Source organism: Manis pentadactyla, chromosome 12, assembly GCF_030020395.1.
Source record: "Manis pentadactyla isolate mManPen7 chromosome 12, mManPen7.hap1, whole genome shotgun sequence".
NCBI classification, from domain to species: domain Eukaryota; kingdom Metazoa; phylum Chordata; class Mammalia; order Pholidota; family Manidae; genus Manis; species Manis pentadactyla.
In genome coordinates this window covers 8,991,970-9,009,184 of record NC_080030.1, presented here as the reverse complement: position 1 = coordinate 9,009,184, position 17,215 = coordinate 8,991,970, and the positions used below count along the sequence as shown (strand labels likewise).

The 17,215-nt window shown below is 54.4% G+C and overlaps 1 protein-coding gene across 5 annotated transcripts in view; it reads left to right on the top strand.

Annotated features, from left to right (window-relative positions):
* The window catches only part of SMARCA4 (SWI/SNF related, matrix associated, actin dependent regulator of chromatin, subfamily a, member 4), an 85,668-nt gene extending 68,895 nt beyond the window's left edge, over positions 1-16,773 (top strand). For 2 of the 5 annotated variants that reach the window (XM_036883525.2, XM_036883522.2), the window contains 5 exons: positions 12,651-12,759; positions 13,165-13,266; positions 13,970-14,105; positions 14,814-14,956; positions 16,257-16,773. In XM_036883525.2, coding sequence (XP_036739420.1) covers positions 12,651-12,759; positions 13,165-13,266; positions 13,970-14,105; positions 14,814-14,956; positions 16,257-16,289 — 523 coding nt within the window. In that variant the 3' untranslated portion in view covers positions 16,290-16,773. Of the gene's footprint in view, positions 1-12,650; positions 12,760-13,164; positions 13,267-13,969; positions 14,118-14,813; positions 14,957-16,256 lie in introns of all 5 variants that reach the window. The other 3 variants (XM_036883524.2, XM_036883519.2, XM_036883526.2) reach the window with 2 other exon arrangements.
* The last annotated feature ends 442 nt before the right edge of the window (positions 16,774-17,215 follow it).

Genomic DNA, 17,215 nt, shown 5'->3' with positions numbered 1-17,215 from the left:
GCTTTCTCAGCATCCCATTTATCTGTGTCATGTGACAACAGAGAAAATGTCGCCCCCAGCTGCTGCAAACAGTAGTTCTTCCAGGCTATGCAAGATTGGGTGACAAATGACAAATCAGGCAATGAGCTAAAACTGACTCTTAGGCTTTCACAACCCCTTGTCAAGACGTCTAGTGCAGAACCCTGAGATCCAGTCCGATGAGAACACTGACCCTGGAGCCACAGAGCTGCACTGCCCGCTGCAAACCTCAGATCCACACGGCAGGACCCCTCGGTGGAAGGCTTGACACATGGTTTACAGTCAACCTCACGCCCTCCTGGAGTGGATGGTGTCACAGTTCACTGTGACACTGGGAAGAACTGTAGAAGAGTCATGAGTGTGATAGTAGGCACGGTTGCTATAGAAAAGTGCCCACATGCTGACACACTGAGAAACTGGTTCACAACTGGAGGCGGTCCCCAGGCTCGCCAGTCTGCTGCTGGTTGCACGGAAGAGAGCAAGTGGCATAAACAGTTGGGAGATTAGTCACATTTGACTGCTTGGAGACTTACCTCACATGGCAAATACTTTTCAAAGATGTTTGCATACAAAATTGGCCTGTTTCATGGATATTTTTGATGTTCTTAAACAATTTATGGTCACCCAGCTGCGAGGTTAGGTGACAGTCCACAGACCACCCTCACGACACCGACTGCATGGTTCAGGGGTCCCCAAGACCACCTTCAGGCTCAATAATTCTCTAGAAGGACTCTCAGAACTCACTGGAAGCTGCTACGTGCACAGTTATGGTTTGTTACAGTGAAAGGATACAGATTGAAATCAGCCCAGGCGGGAGACGCACAGCCCAGCACCCAGGAGGGCCCCACGCACGAAGCTGCCAGCTCTCCTCTCCCCGTGGAGTTGTTGGCAGTTCCGGCATTCCTGGCAGCACTGTAAGACCAACTCCAGAGCATCGCCCGCCGGGGAAGCCCTGGCGTTCGGAGTTTTTACTGGGCCTTGGGCACATAGACATGGCTAAGCGCCCGCATGGCTGACACCAATCAGTGCCCTAAATCACATTATTAGACTTTTGAGGACAAAGACAGCCCATCCAGGGGCTGAGCGATGACGTCTCTGGAGCCAAGGGCGAATGCCTGACTCCTCTGAGCTCTGGATCCTTCGCAGACACTCCCAGGAGGTTCTGAGGGACCGGCCCCCACCCCGCACCGAGGAGGAGGGGAGTGAAGCCGGAAGCAACCCGGTGTGCGGAGGGGACGAGCCCAGAAGCAGCCCGGTGCGCACTCCTTGTCTCCTGCTTGCACTTGCTACTTCTCAGAAGAGAAAAGGAAACATTTGGATTAAAAACAATAATTCACTCTCTGAAACTCTGTGATTAGCTAAGCTCTGTACTTGAGTTAAGCCCAGAGCCTGAGGAGAGAAAGAACCGCTACCGCTTGGTTCTTGGTTCTTCCCAGATGCCAAAGAATGGTTCCAGGAAGTCAACAGCCTCTGCATCCGGGGCAGGGAGTCTGTGCCGCTGTGATTGCGCAGGGAACCGTGCCAGGAGCACAGGCTGCATCTCGACGCAGTGACTCTGGTGAGGCTCTCTGGACTGTGCGCACAAGGCCGCCCTCCCATAAGTGGGCATCTCCAAATGTTGCTTTTGAATGTTTATTTCAAGATCCCCTGGCTGTATTTAAATACTAGTATGATCATGTTTGATACTACCTTTGATTTAAGTCCTCTTCGGCACATGGTAACATCCTGATCTTGGAAGATTTTTCCCTTAACAAGGGTTCAGTGTCAGGCCACCATGCTCATCCTCCCCAAGCCCCATGCACCCTGCGAGTGGCGCACCCCGGTGTGTGGCATCTGTGCACCCTGTGAGTTGTGCATCCCGGTGTGTGGCATCTGAACTTCACAGCTGGGACCCTCTGCTGGGTCACAGTGAAAGTGCACTTCCCACCATGGGACCCCAGTGGGAAATGGTTGGCGAGTCTGTGGTATCAGCCGACACTGGCGCAAGAAATCCTGGGGTCCAGCCTGGCCTCCGGGAGAAGTGCCACATGAGCAGAACCTGAGCATAAGTGGGGGCCTGGCAGGGGAGGAGGAGGGAAGGAGTGTCACCCACAGAGGGGACAGCACGTGAGAGGCCTGGAGGCTGCGTGCGCAGGGCTTCCGAGCCCAGAGGCGTCCTTTCAAGTTTAAGCACACGAGTAAGTCGTGCACAGGCTCTCGGGTCAGCTGGGACCTCGTGGTAGGGCTGTGTGTGTCTTCGTCCCCTGGTCCTTCAGCAGGGGTCAGCAGCTGGTGGCCGAGGCATTTGGTCTCCACGTGCCAGTCAGTAAGCGCGTCCTCTGGGCTCAGCCCTTGCCATCTCTGGGAAGGTTTCCGAGAGGTGTGTGTGCTGGAAGGTGGGCCTCAGCAGGCAGGCTCCAGGACCCCCTAGAGCCCCGTGCAAGCAGCCCAGGCCATGGCGTAGAGCTTGACCGTTCACAGCCACCGGGCAGAACCATCGCTACTGTAAAGACTGTGTGGGGCAGCGGAGGTGTGTTTCCTGAATTTGACATTTGCACTGAGGTCATCTTGTTCTTAGAATTTTTTACTCCCAGATGGCTCAGAAAGATGGTGTGTTGTGTACAGGCTGCCTCGGCTAAGCCCCACAAGGCAGTCCCCTGGGTCCCCTCCCCTCCCCATCCCCCCTGCCAGGAGCTAGCAACCCCTAAGGTCCATGGGGCCTGAATATCACAGGCCCACAGAGATGTGGGTTCAGCACCCGTCGCCCTGCCTCAGTGTCCAGCACAGAAGTGGGACTGTGGAAACCCCAGATGAGACGGTGGACCAGGCACGCTCCCCAGAGACCAGCCCTGTATCCATATTGTGGGTGACAAAGAGCCCTTCCAACTCTGTGGTGGCAGCTTCATCTGGGTCCTGGGCCCAGCAGCTGCTGCCCCTGCAGAAACCCTGAACCTCCTTGATTAAGATCAGAAGGCAGGTTTTTGGCTCTTCCCAAGTTGAAAGGTCATGCTTAGATCTGCAAGAAAAACTGGAGCAGTGTCAGAAGCCCAGGCTGACGCCTTCCCCAGGGGTCACCACCACTGGTGGCTTGAAGCCCCTCAAGGTGGGCCCTGGAAGGAAGGGAGAGGGTGGAGGGTGGGCCGGCCTGGGAGCCCTTTCCTGGAGGGGCAGGGCCGCCTCGGGGTTCTCCAGCTTTAGCTTTTGGAAGCCAAACGGCCCTTCATCTGGTGCCCGAGTTCTAAACAGAAGTGTTCCAGGAGGCAGAGGTGGCCCTCCGCCTATGGGTCCAGGTCTCAGGTCAGCACTGCCTGCCTGGCCCCCAGCCCAGAACCTCGCAGTGGGCTGAGACCAATGGAGACAAGCGCTTATCTCCACCGTCTGTCTGCGGGCAGGCCTGAGCTCGGGCCGGCTGGGCTGGGGGCCCCGGGCGGCTCAGTGTGCTCAGCCTCGAGCAGAGCTGCCGAGCCTGACGAAGAGGTTGCTGGGTGACACCCCACCTGCCCGCCGTTTGTCATCCTGCTGCTTCCATCACCAGGCTTCCCTCCCTCCTGCCCGGTTGCCAAAGAGAGCTGGGTCACACCCAGAGAAGAAAACAGCAGCTGGTTTAGAAGACTCTTAAAACCCAATCTACATAAAAAGCTTAAAACCTGGGATTAACGTAAAAGTACAAATACCTGGACTCCAGGAACGAGTAAATTTGGGTGAGCAGGTTGCTCCCTGACCCGCCCCACCCTCTGCCTCCCTGTGAGCCCCATGTGCAATCCTTCTGAGGTGCTCAGCACATTGTACTTCTGTATGCGGGGGAAAAAATGTGTTCCTGCCCTACTGTATGGGAGAACATATTCGTGTCTTATCCATTAAGGGGTTAGCATCCAAAATATATAAAGAACTCACATGCCTCAACACCCAAAAATCAAATAACCCAATTAAAAAATGGGCAGAGGATCTGAACAGACTCTTCTTCAAAAAAACTCTGATGGCCAACAGGCACATGAAAAGTTGCTCCACATCACTAATCATCGGGGAAATGCAAATTAAAACCACAGTGAGATATCTCCCCATGCTAGTTAGGATGGCCAACATCCAACAGATAAGGAACAACAAATGCTGGTGAGGATGTGGAGAAAGGGGAACCCTCCTACACTGTTGGTGGGAATGTAAATTGGTTCAACCGTTGTGGAAAGCAATATGAAGGTTCCTCAAAAAAACTAAAAATAGAAATACCATTTGACCCAGGAATTCCACTCCTGGGACTTTACCTGGAGAAAACAAGGTCCCTCATTTGAAAAAGACATGCAGCCCTGTTTATTGCCATACTATTTACAATAGCCGATAAGTGTCCATCAGTAGATGAATGGATAAAGAAGATGTGGTACATACACAATGGAATATTATTCAGCCATAACAAGAAAACAAATCCTACCATTTGCAGCAACATGGAGCTAGAGGGTATTATGCTCAGTGAAATAAGCCATGTAGAGAACGACAAATACCAAATGATTTCACTCATTTGTGTAGTATAAAAACAAAGCAAAACTGAAGGAACAAAACAGCAGCAGACTCACAGACTCCAAGAAGGGACTAGCAGTTACCAAAGGGGAGGGGTGGGGAGGGAGGGAGAAGGGGATTAAGGGGCGCTGTAATTCAGTCACAATATAGGTCGGTCACGGGGATGGTAGTACAGCAGGGAGAAGACAAGTAATGACTATAACATCTTACTGCACTGATAGACAGTGACTGCAGTAGAGGGGATGAGGACTTGATAATACGGGTAAATGTTGAAACCACAATGTTGCTCATATGAAACCTTTGTAAGATTGTATATTGGTGATACTTTAATAAAAAAAATCACTCAGAAACATTGGTCTACAGAGTATAAGAAAGAGTAGTCAGCAATTAATAACTGTGCTTTGCATCCATCAATATTCTCAAGACTAATTATTTAATTAAGGATGACCTCAAAAGTGAAACAACATGAACATAGGCAGTAAGGCTTGCTTCCTGCTGTGAACCTCAAAATATAATGATGATGAGAAAATAAATTCAAAATAAAAAGTGTTCCTGAAAACAGAAGATAAACAAGTAAGACGGGATATAAAATGGGAAATTCAAAATGGCTTTAAAGAGAAAGAAAGGTGAAAAGAAGAAGAAGTCCAAGTCAAGGTCAGGAAAATGTGAAATCACCAAAAAATCAGGTTGAAATTTTAAATAAAGCCAAGTGGCAGCTACGTTAAAGAATTGAACCGGTTAATGGAGACAGCCAAACTTCTGAGGCGAAACTATTTAAAAATAAAACTGCAGTAAAAATAGCCAGAGGGAAGAAAGGGTGGGTGTGAGGTGCCATCAGACCCCCGCACGGCAGCGGAGTGAGGGCCCCAGTGCCCTCAGGTGATGGTGCGGGCACCCCACAGTCCCTCCACGTGAGGGCTCGAGGCCTCCTCTGCTCTGGGGCTCAGCACTCCAGAAGTGCTGGCAGTATAACAGTGGGGTTACTGGCACCAATGACAGCTGACAGCCAGAACAACACGGGCCTTAGGGGCACCACCCCCACATAATCAGAAATCCTAGTTGGAATTATCCTAGTAGTTAACTTTTTTTTTTTTGGTCATTTCATAATGTGGGTTTTTTTTTTTTTTGTATCATCTACGATTACATGAGGAACATTATGTTTACTATCCCCCATCACCAAGATCCCCACACACACCCCATTGCGGTCACTGTCCATCAGCGTAGTAAGATGCTGTAGAATAACTCCTAGTAGTTAACTTTTGATTCCCCAAAACTTAACTATTAATAGCGTATTGTTAACCAGAAACCTTACCAATAACATAAGTGGTCCCCTAGCGTATGGACTTAAGTCCATTCTGCTTATTATGTATAGTATCCTTAAAATAAAGCAAGCTAGAGAGAAGAAAATGTTTTTTCAGATTGTTGCAAGTGTCCAAAAAACTGTTTCAATACTTCTCTTGAAAAAAATCTGCCTGTAAGTGAACCCGCTCAGTTCACACCTGTGTTGTTTGAAGGCCCAGCTGTAGTTTCAAACAGGAAGCACGTTTCTCGAGGCCACAGTCAGCTGCAGAAAGCGGCCTTAAATTTCCCGGCGCCCTCATGGCCATCTCCACACCTCTAGCTGCAGCTCTTGGGAGAGCCTGGGCCTGCTTTCCTCCCATTTCCATCTCCTCCCTGATCCTGAGAAATGTTCTTTGGTAGTGCCACGGACACGCTCTGTTCTCTGTCCGCGTCACCCTGCAGCTAGTGTCTTCCACGCGCCTGCTGGCACATACACCTGACTAGATGCCACACCTAGGAGCCCGTGCGGATTACTGTCTGGCTTCTGCCACTCACTCGGTGTCCCTGGACCATGCATCTCTCTTCTGCAAAGCTCAGGGTGTCACCTCCAAAATGAGGGTGTCAAGCCAGCTGGCTTCCCAACTTGAGTTGCTTTGGCACAGGGGAGCATCAGGGTTTCTTTAAAGTGAGGTGTGGATCTCATTGTTGAACTGCATTAAGAACTGTACATCCCCAGGTGTGTCACTGGCTTGTTTGAAGCTATTGGCTCATTAAACACTTATAATGTCACAACCTACAGGCAGTGTAGCCCTCAGCAGGCAGACCCTACGGTAAAGCTTCCCCAACCTCTCTCTCTACCAGAAGTGTGCCGAGCATGCAGGGCAGGCAGCCTACAGACCATCATCACTGGCGGATTCTTCGGCGAAAATCATTTCCTGTCACTTGTGTGAGAGCCAGAATTGTTTATGCCCCACACAGCCGTAAACCTGTCACTGGGATTGATCTCTCAGGGGTGGACGCCTGGCAGGTGGGAGCTCTTACAAGTAGGTCCTTGCTTGACTTTGGGACATGTCCAAAAACTGAACCTAGAAACCAATTGTGTACTAAAGCACCCCTTAAGTGTGTTTCATTATTGCACTTTCAAATTTCGTTTCTGGAGTACCTTCTGAGTTTCTGTTTCATTTAAATGTTCTGCTGCTAAATCAATTTTGAAAACCTACAGCTGCTCATATCCTTGCTGTCTCAGTTCATTGATTGGGAGTCAAAAGAGAAAATGGCCCCCGGGCTAGACGATATAGAGAGATGTCATAGGGAGATGGTGTGAACTGGACTATAGGAATGAGAGTGGGGCTCAGGGACAGTTGGACCAGGCAGGTTGGGACCACTTCCCTACTTGGCAAGTAGCATCTATCTTGAGCATTATCTTCAGTTGATTGCTGGTGCCTGCCTGAGGCCATCAAGCACAAGGGATGGTTCTGTAATCCATTTGCAATGTCTGCCCCGGTCAGAGGATCAGAAATTGAGTATGCCAGACAGTGTGTTACCATCCATAATATAGCCCTTCTCTGTTGTTTTTGGGATTCAAACCAGGGGTCAGCACACCAAATTTGTGAATCAGTAAAAAAAACAGATTGACCCACTGTCTGCCTATGTATAGCTTGTGAGTTAAGAATAGGGTTTTTTTTTAGATGATTTTGAGAGAAATCAAAAAAAGAATATGTCATGACATGAAATTCATGTATCATTGTTCATAAGTGATGTTTTATTGGAACACAGCCAAAGCCCATTTGCCTACATATTGTCTGTGGCCACATCCGTACAACAGGAGCAGAGTTGAATCGCTGTGGCAGAGATGGTATAGTCCACAAAGCCCAAAATACTTATACTGGCTGTTTACTGAAGAAGTTCTTGCTGGCTCTTGATTTAGAGCATATGGGAAAGGGTGGGAGAGATCCCTGATTAGCCAGGTGCTCAAGTCTTGCCTGCTGCCAGCAATTTTCTGTGTGTGTCTAGCCAGCTTGCATAGCCTCTCTGGTTTCTCCATCTGTTTGAAAGGACAGCCTCTTAGATTTGAGAGTCTGTGGTTCTGTCTGTTCGGGGGATTTGGTCTCTTCTGATTCTTTCTGTTCCTCCTCCACATAATATAATTTTGTTTTAAGGATGTGTTGGAGGGCTGTGTCAGTTTGGACTCTTTGGCCCTGTAAGTCAGGAACCCAGGGCCATGCATGGCCTCTCCCCACACCCAGGAGGAAGGTGACACCCGCTTCCCCAGCTTCTGGTAGGAAGTCCCAGGGAACGGCTCTGATTGGCTAGCTTGTGTCCCAGGCCCTTGCCTGGACCAATCACTGAGGCCAGACAGGGGAGGTGCTGTGCTTGGTCCCACCTGAGTCTTGTGGGGAGAGAAAAGGTTGGTACGATGGGCAGCCCCACTAGAATCCCGAGTTGGCATGAGTAAGGACATGTTTCCATGGGGAGGCAGGTGCTGTCTATGCAGGTTAAATAATGCCCCCCCCAGGGCACTTCAGGTTCCAAGGAGACAAGGCCCTGCCCCAGCATGATTAGATTCATTGCCACAAACCTCATTCAGTAAGAAATAACCACGGTGCCAGGCTTGGGAATCGGGCTCCCGGCAAGGCGTCAGTCACTCTGAGCCCTTTCTGTGTGTCATGTCCTACAGTGATGGCGACAGGGCAGGGAAGGAGTTAGAGGAAAATCCCTGCTCGGGAGGCTGGACAAGAGGCAAGAAGATAAGGCCACTGTGATCCTCTTGTCATACACAGGAACCTTGCTGCTGCTATTGTCGCCAAATCAGGTGACAGCCCAAGCAGGAGGCAATAGGGCCACAGCAGACTCTTCCTTCATGTCTGAAGGTGGGTCACAGGGCCTGACAGCCTCGGGATTCTCCCAGGCTCCTTCACTCCATCCCCTCTACTGCCAGGGCAGCAGGACACAGGGCTTGGGCCAGAGTTGGAGTTCCACTTACCTCCGCCTGTGGATGCTTCTTCAGACACAGGTTCAGAAGATGTGAGGCTGATGGGGGTGCGCAGCAGCACACTCTGGGCAGTGGGGTTCCTGGTGGCTGCTGCCAGAGTCTTTTCTGGAGCAGGGTGATATGTAAATGACCATGTGGGATGGCAGGTGATGAGGCACCCTTGTTCAGACATCTTTGGTGAACCTGAGTTTGAACCCTGCCTTCTGCATGACCGAGGACTCTGACCTTGAGTTCTTCCTTCATTCTGTAAATGTTTACTGAGCACCTATTGTGTGCCAGGCATTGTTCCCAGTGCCAAAAATGGAACAGCACAGAAAACAGATGGAGTCTCTGCCCTCCTGGCTGGTGGGACAGACAGCATGTGCTAGGGAAGATGAAAAACTGTTAGGGACAGAAACTCATCAGGGTGACCGACCTGCCTTGGATCTGATAATGTAAAAAGGTTGAAATATCAAAGCTGCTAGAAGAAAATCTCTGTTGCTTGGGTAGGCAAAGATTTCTTTAACGGGACGGAGAAACACCAAGTATGAAAGGAGCTATTGATAGAGCAGACATCGATTAAAACTAAGGTCTGTTCACCAGAAGACACCAGCTGGCGAGTAAGAAAACAAACACAGGCGGGAGAGGTATTTACAGTAAGCATGTCCAATGAAGAACTCCTGGGGGAACCGGTACTGCCTAAGAGAGGCCAGTGGACGACCAGAAGTCCTGGAAAAGGTGCTTACCACTGCTCAAGGAAATGGGAACTGAAGCCACAAGGAGACAGCAGCTCACAGCCAGGCTGTGGGATAGCCACATGGAGGGCGAGGTGGCTCATCTGCCCCCCCGGGGGAGGAGTGCCCGTGAGCTCGGATTCTACCAAAGCTCACTGTCCAGGCCCCGGGTGTATTCCCAGGAGAAATGCGAGCCAAACACTTGGACGTGAATGTCCACAGCTGCTTGCCTCTGATACCCCAGCCCGGGCGCAGTCAGACGGTGGCTGTGTGCCTGCTGCAGGGCTGAGGAGCCAGTGAGATGCGTGGCTGCTGCTGCACAGGCCCACTGGGACAAGGGCAGCCACAAGCGCGGAGGCCAGGCCTCGGAGCTCACCCAGTGTGACCCCGGCACGTCACGTTCATAGCGGCTAAGCTCACAGGAGCCCTGCACTGAAGACTTGTGCCTTTGTCTTCTATGCCTTTCATCCTTTTTTACTGAGATGTGGACAGGGGAGGTCAGAGAACTCAGGGGCAGTGACATTTGCCCTGGGGAGGGCAGGAACCCGGGTTCAGTTGGAAGCAGCAGCCGCGGTAAGTTTGCATGAGGATGTGAAGACTGCGGGCAGCCCGCCCTGGAAGGCCTAGCGGCCATTGGAGAGACACTGGGGTCATTCCCAGTGAGGTGGGGAGCTGTGGCGGGTCCCCGGCTAACACAGAGGTGGGGGCGCCCGGTGAGCAAGCCTGCTGCGGACCCCTTGGTAAGTGTGGGGCAATCCAGGGGACTTCTAAGGATTAAAATAGACATATCAGCGTTTTGTAACTAAACTCTTACAGAGTGACCTTCCAAGAGGCCTTTGCTGTCTGAGAGAGGACAGTTTTAAAGACCGCATGGTCCAGGTGCTCCGTCTCCCTGCGAGCACCTGGTTCCACACCGTCTGCTTTCAGGCCCAGCCTTTATTCCCCAAGGACACCATTCCCCCAAAGTTTATCAGAGGTGGGGGCCATTGCTCTCTGTTCTTTGCTTTCTTAGCCCAATAGAGGAGAGAGGTTTTGATACAAGACTAAAGCTGTATTCTGGCCCTGGAGCCCACTTCCTGAGCTGCTGTGTCCCAGCCACCTTCATGGGGCAGCAGGTGAGCACAGGGCGAGTGGCCCACAAGCCCGGCCCCGGCACCCACTCCACGGCCACCCGTGCACTGCAAAATGAACTTAGTGCTGGCATTTCTAAGAAGTGAAATGGAGTTGAAAATAATGCCGGGGACTCGTGTTACTTTACACCGGCAGGTGTCTTGGGTCAGAGTGTAGGATGTAGTTCTTGCTGCATGTCATGATCCACAGACTAGAGGACAGCGCTGCTGCTGAGGACAGAAGGCTCTTTCTTAGAAGGTCCCGTAGGGGATGTGGGCGGAGCATGCAGTTTGAGGACAGAGCGGGCTGCAGCTCTGGGCCCTGCCGGAGCTTGAGGACCCAAGCACCCCATAGCGGAGGCAGGCCAGGTCCTTTCCCATTGCCCCAGGTCTGCTTATGTGAAGTAGAGCGCCCAGCACATTCTGCTGCTTATTCTCCTTTTTGGAGTTGACAAACAAATTCCAGTTGTCCGTGTCCAAACTAGCCCCCAGCCTGTTCACAACAGAAAGGAAGCCTGTGCCTCCCGGGAAGGGACCGACGGTCCAGAGGTGGCGTCTTCTCCCTTATCCATGACCAGCTGGTCCCCACACTCACAGGATGTGGCTTAAATGCAGCCTAGAAGGAAAGGGGCAGGCTGGTGCTCCCGGTCAGGCCGCATCTCCGGAGCCCCCCATGTGTGGAGGTCCAGGGGCCTTGTGCACAGAAGGCCCAGGTGAGCAAAAGACTGCCTAGGATCCCGGCCAGGAGCAGCCTCGGGGAGGCAGTCCTGCCAAAGCTGCTGCTTAATGTGCTTGTGAAATTGGGGGTGTCCGGTGACAGAACCCAAGCAGCAGCCGAGTTGTCACCGCTGTCTTCCAGAACAGGAAACGGAAACGAGAGCAGGGTGTGTTCAGGCCCCGCAGATGGATGGCGCGCACAATAGGGTGAAGTGGATGGGCCACTCCATCCTTTGAGGATTCCTGGAAAGGAGAGGAGTGAAGTGCTGCTGGGGAAGCCAAAGACTCAGACTGCTGGCAGCACCAGACGAACTGACCAGCTCTGAGAAGTGACTTTGAAAACCGAGAAGTAGACCAAAGTAGCCGTGGCACCGGGTCAGAGATCTCGGCAGCAGGACCGGATGGAACCCCGGCCAGAGTGCGTGGGGGCCTAGTCAAGAAGGGCAGCTGCAGAGCAGGATCGCCACCAGGTCACCGGTGCCCTGGACAGCTGTGCCGGGCAGACCCCCTCAAGAAGGCCAGGTTCCTGGAGGTGGAATCCCCCCGTCCTTGAGGCTGAGCGAGTGGGGGGACTGCAGTGCTGAGGGCTGTCTCCCCTTGTCACCTGTGAGCTCCCTCCCCAGGCAGGCCCCAGGGCCAGTGTTGCCTGTGAGCTCCTGTCCCCAGCACGGCCAGGCTCCAGTGTGGTGTGACCCGGCAGCCGAGGGCACGGGCTCCTCCAGCAGTGAGACCTGGAGACAGCGGATGAGGCCCAGTCGCATCTCGTGGCCCCCACAGCGCCTCTTCCCCCTGCTCCATTGTGGAAACAAGGACATCCCTTGGCGAAAAGGACCAGAAAATGGCTTTTGTCGTCTGTCAGCGTGTCTCCGGGGGGCGCCTTTCCTCAGGTTTTTGCCAGACTCTCTGGCATTGGCTGCTCATAAGTGCTGCCTGCAAGAGACAGCATGTTTCTGAAAGCTGGTCTCTGAAAATGCTGGCACGCCATGCTTCTAGCACGGGCAGCCTCATTTTTGCATCGTATAAATAATTGGAATCGCACCTCTTAGAAGTGCCAAGGCTGTTTTGCTGCACGTGCTGCCCTGTGGTGTTTCCTCCAGGCCCGAATCAGGGGCAGAGGTTGCTCGGTGAGGACAGAGCCTTGTGTCAGTTGCATCTGGGGCCCCCCCTGCACACGGTTGCCTCTCAAGAGTGTTCCGGAACTCACGGCCCGTACAGGAAATCACTCTTGAGTTGGCTTTGAACTTCTCACCCTTCTTGTCATGCAGTGGGGGGGGCACGGGGGGGCCTCCAGGAGGTGAGCCTGTGCGTGACACCCGTGTCTCCGCCTTACAGTAGCAGTGGACGGCAGCTCAGCGAGGTGTTCATCCAGCTGCCATCCCGCAAGGAGCTGCCTGAGTACTACGAGCTCATCCGCAAGCCCGTGGACTTCAAGAAGATAAAGGTAACCTCGGCGTGCTGTGTGTTCGCGAGGAGAGAGGTGCCCCCGTCGGTGCTGGGGGGATGTGACCCAGGAGCTTCCACGGGACCCTTCATCGGGGGTCCCTGGAGTGTGTGGGATGGGTGACCACGAAGCAGCCTGGCCAGGGTCCCAGTCACCAGCTCTTGGGGTTCCTTGTGACCCCAAGGGTCCCAGCAGCCCGTGTTTGGGGGGAGGGTCCCACAGGCATGTTGGAGGGCAGCCAGCAGTGGGGCTCCCTCAGGGCTACCCACCGCCTGGGCTCCCAAGTCTGTGCCGAGTTCCCCCGAGACTCAGCTGTGGCCTTATTAGGCAGAGGACTCCCAGCGCAGGGATCCCCAGACGCAAGATGGGGTCCCAAGCTAAGGCCGCTTCTGCCGCCACCCACAGGAACGCATCCGCAACCACAAGTACCGCAGCCTCAACGACCTGGAGAAGGACGTCATGCTGCTGTGCCAGAATGCTCAGACCTTCAACCTGGAGGGCTCCCTGGTGAGGAGGCGCCTGGGGGTGGGCGGCACCCACTCCCCGCTCTTGCCACCTTCACGGCCTGGCCCCAACCAGCATGCCCCTTGCGCCCTTTGCATTTTTTTTTTTAATTCCCAACAAATGGATATTTTACCAATTACGAAAGCAGTATGTGTTCCTTACTGAACAAAAGCAAAAATAGCAGCAAGCAAATGTGAGGAAATAGACTTAGTCCCGTCCACCTGGGACCCTGGATGGATGAGCCTGTGAGCATTACAGTGCCTAGGTTGAAAGTGTGTTTTGAGTTCACTAGGGACTCCTTTGATAGGAATAGGTAGGTGTGTCCCAACATGAGATTAACACACACACACATCCTCAAAATTTAGCGAACTTCCTAAGTGTGTTTGGCATAGGTGCCTCTTGGAAAGGGGATCATACAGTCGTGAGTTCAGGGGATATGTGGCCTTAAACAAGGGACATGCGCATTCATGCAGACCTTCTCCGAGCCTTTAAAAGTGGATGTTCCCTGGGAATCTTCAAAGGGAAAGAGGAACTTGCTGCTGTTCCTAAACTGGCCCACCTGGCCCCCTGTCCCAGGCCCTCTCATAAGCCTGGTGCTCTCGAGGGCACTGACTGGGAGTGGATTGAGAGGGCGCTCTGCCCCCCCGCGGGCCGTGCTGGCCGGAGCCAGGGCTGCAGTCCCCTGAGCGCCCCCGTCTCTGCGCAGATCTACGAAGACTCCATCGTCCTGCAGTCGGTGTTCACCAGCGTGCGGCAGAAAATCGAGAAGGAGGATGACAGTGAGGGCGAGGAGAGCGACGAGGAGGAGGAGGGCGAGGAGGAGGGGGGCTCCGAGTCCGAGCGTGAGTCCCGGGGTGTGTGAGTCCGAGGGTGCGTGAGTCCCGGGGTGCGTGAGTCCGGGGCAGGTGGGGGGTCAGGGCTCCGAGTCCGAGTGTGAGTCCTGGGGTGCGTGAGTCCGGGGTGCGTGAGTCCCAGGGGTGCGTGAGTCCAGGGCGGTCGGGGGGTCAGGGCTCTGGGTCCGAGCGTGAGTCCCAGGGTGCGTGAGTCTGGGACGGGCGGGGGGTCTGGGCTCCGGGTCCGAGTGTGAGTCCCGGGGCGGGCGGGGGGTCAGGGCTCCAAGTCCGAGCCTGAGTCCCAGGGTGCGTGAGTCCGGGGCGGGTGGGCGGTCAGGGCTTCAGGTCCAAGCGTGAGTCCCAGCGTGCATGAGTCCCGGGGTGCGTGAGTCCCGGGGTGCGTGAGTCCAGGGCGGGCGGGCGGTCAGGGCTTCGGGTCCAAGCGTGAGTCCCAGCGTGCATGAGTCCCGGGTGGGCGGGGGGTCAGGGCTCGGAGCATGAGTCCCGGGGTGCGTGAGTCCCGCGGCAGGCGGGGTGGGGGGTCAGGGCTCGGAGCGTGTGTCCCAGGGTGCGTGAGTCCCGCAGCAGCCCGGCGGGTGGGGGGTCAGGGCTCCGAGCATGAGTCCCGGGGCTGGCGGGGGGGCTCCGGGGGCGCCGACCTCTTCGGGCTCACGCCACCCCCCCGTCCTTTGCTCCCCTCTTCCGGTCCCCCCGCAGCCCGCTCGGTCAAGGTGAAGATCAAGCTCGGCCGGAAGGAGAAGGCCCAGGACCGGCTGAAGGGGGGCCGGCGGCGGCCGAGCCGTGGGTCCCGGGCCAAGCCCGTGGTGAGCGACGACGACAGCGAGGAGGAGCAGGAGGAGGTGAGTCCCCAGACGCGTGGCAGTGGGGGCCATGCTGGCCTCCCAGTTCCCACGCAGGGGCGCTGGGGCTCAGCGGCCCCCAGTGTGTGACCCAGGCACGGGTCCCTGGAGCCAGCGCTATCAGTGCGGGTGGGCAGTGTGCCTGCCTAGGGTGCAGGGCTGCTGAGCCCCAAGGGGCCCAGTCTTTTTCAAACGTGGGGGCCAGAGACGCCACCAGACAGTCCCTCAGAGCAGGCACCGGGCCCTCAGCCGAGGCTGGCAGGGTGTCCTCACCCCGTCTGACATGCTCTGAGCCCCGGGCCTTGGCTGTTTTCAAGCCTGTTAAGAGGACTTCTTAACTATTCTGGTGGATTAAAAAACATACGAAACAATAAAAATCCCTTTTTTAGTTACAAAAACAATGTGGGGAGTGAGTGACTTCTCTGTGATTCCTCCCCCCTGGGTCCTGCGCACCAGAGAGAGGCCGCAGGAGCATCGAGCCCACGGGAGATCGTTCCGTGGGCCTCGGGGGTGGGAGCAGATCCCCTTACTGGGCTTAAATACGCTTTGCCCCCTGGCTCCAGCCCAGGTGCCCGGTCCCTCCCTGATGTAGGAGCCAGGCAGTTCACTTCACTTCTGAGCCTCAGCTGCTATTTCTGCAAAGCAGGGAGGCTGAGCGGCTTTCCTAGGGCCAGGCTCCCAGCAAAGCTTGACAAGTGCCATGTCATCGCTGCTGTTCTGGTCATAGATCCATTTACAGTAGCAGCCAAACCAGGCACCTCAGGATAAGCCTGGTTGTAGTTGAATATAACCTTATGACAATGTTAATGACATCCTGAACGTGGACGGACCGGCCCATGTTTCTAGAGAGGAGCGTCTGGGCTCTAAATAAATGCATCTGTCCAGGGTGGGTCCAGCTGGGCATTCTGTGGCTCTTGCCAAACTGTTTAAAATGTTTATACAGAAGATAAAATGTTTATCCTGCATCATCAGGAATAACCCAAGATGGTTTTTGAAATCTCAGGGACAGGCAAACCGCAGTGGGAGAGCAGGGAGGGCCCAGGGGGCCTCCCACATCCCAAAGACGGGTCACTGGGCACAGGGCTCTGGTCCTCCGGAGAAAAGTGACATTGGGGTGTGGCCAGGGCTGCTCCCCTCTGGCCTCATGGTGCGTGTGCTGCCCACCCACATGCAAGGAACGCGGGTCTATGGCCTGCATCAGTGCTTTAGTGCACAAACATATTTAAGGCCTAGGTAGGCCACGTGGTGGTGCCCCCGAGGGTGGGCCAGCTCACACTCTCTCCTCCTGTACCCACTCCAGGACCGCTCCGGAAGTGGCAGCGAGGAAGACTGAGTCCCGACATTCCAGAGTCTCGACCCCGAGCCGCTCGTTCCAGAGCCGAGACGGTGTAGCCCTTAGCAGTAACGGGTAGCAGCAGAAGTAGTTTCAGACTTGGGATAAAACTGTATAAACGAAAATCTTCCATATTTATACTGCAGAGAAGATGTAGGACTGTTTGTGTCTGGCCCTGTCCCGGCATCAGTAGCATTTGTAACAGCATTAACTGTTTGAAACAAACAAACAAAAAAAGATTTTTGAATTGGGGAACATGCGACACCTGTTTTTCTTTTCCTTTCCTGGCAGTACTGTTGCGGCCACCGTTTGGAATCACTGTAGTTTAAGCCGTGGATGCATGCGTGTAGCCGTCCACTCCTCGTACTGTATTTTATCGGACAGGTCAGACTCGCCAGGGCCCAGGGTCCGCAGGCCCGGCGGGGCTATGTCAGTATCACTGGATGTCAAACAGTAATAAATTAAACCGACAACAAAACTCGCAGCCTTGGCTTCTAGTGGACTCATTCCCAGCTCCCAGCGTGGTGGGGAGCGCCTGCTGTTGTGAGTCATGTGAGGCCCTGTGTGGGGCCCCACCACATCCAGGGCCCTTTCCTCCCCCGTCACCAGTTCCCATGGGGCCCATCTCATGGGGCAGAGCACCAAGGTGCAGGCGGAGGGGAAGGGCCTGGCCTGGCCTCACACCATCTGACCTCAAGCCCAGACTCTTGGCCCTCCCTCTGAGTGCCACTGCCATCCTCCATCATCGTTTGAGCCGCCCCGTCTCTTGGGGAGCAGAAAGCTCAGTTCCTTCCCTGCCTGCAGCCATTGTGGGACTGGAGAGACAGCCCCAAAAACAGGACGGTACCACACAGCAGTCAGGGCTGTGGCTTGGGAAGCCCAGGGCTTTGTGGGACCTCCAGTTGCTCAGGGAGAATTTCCCAGTC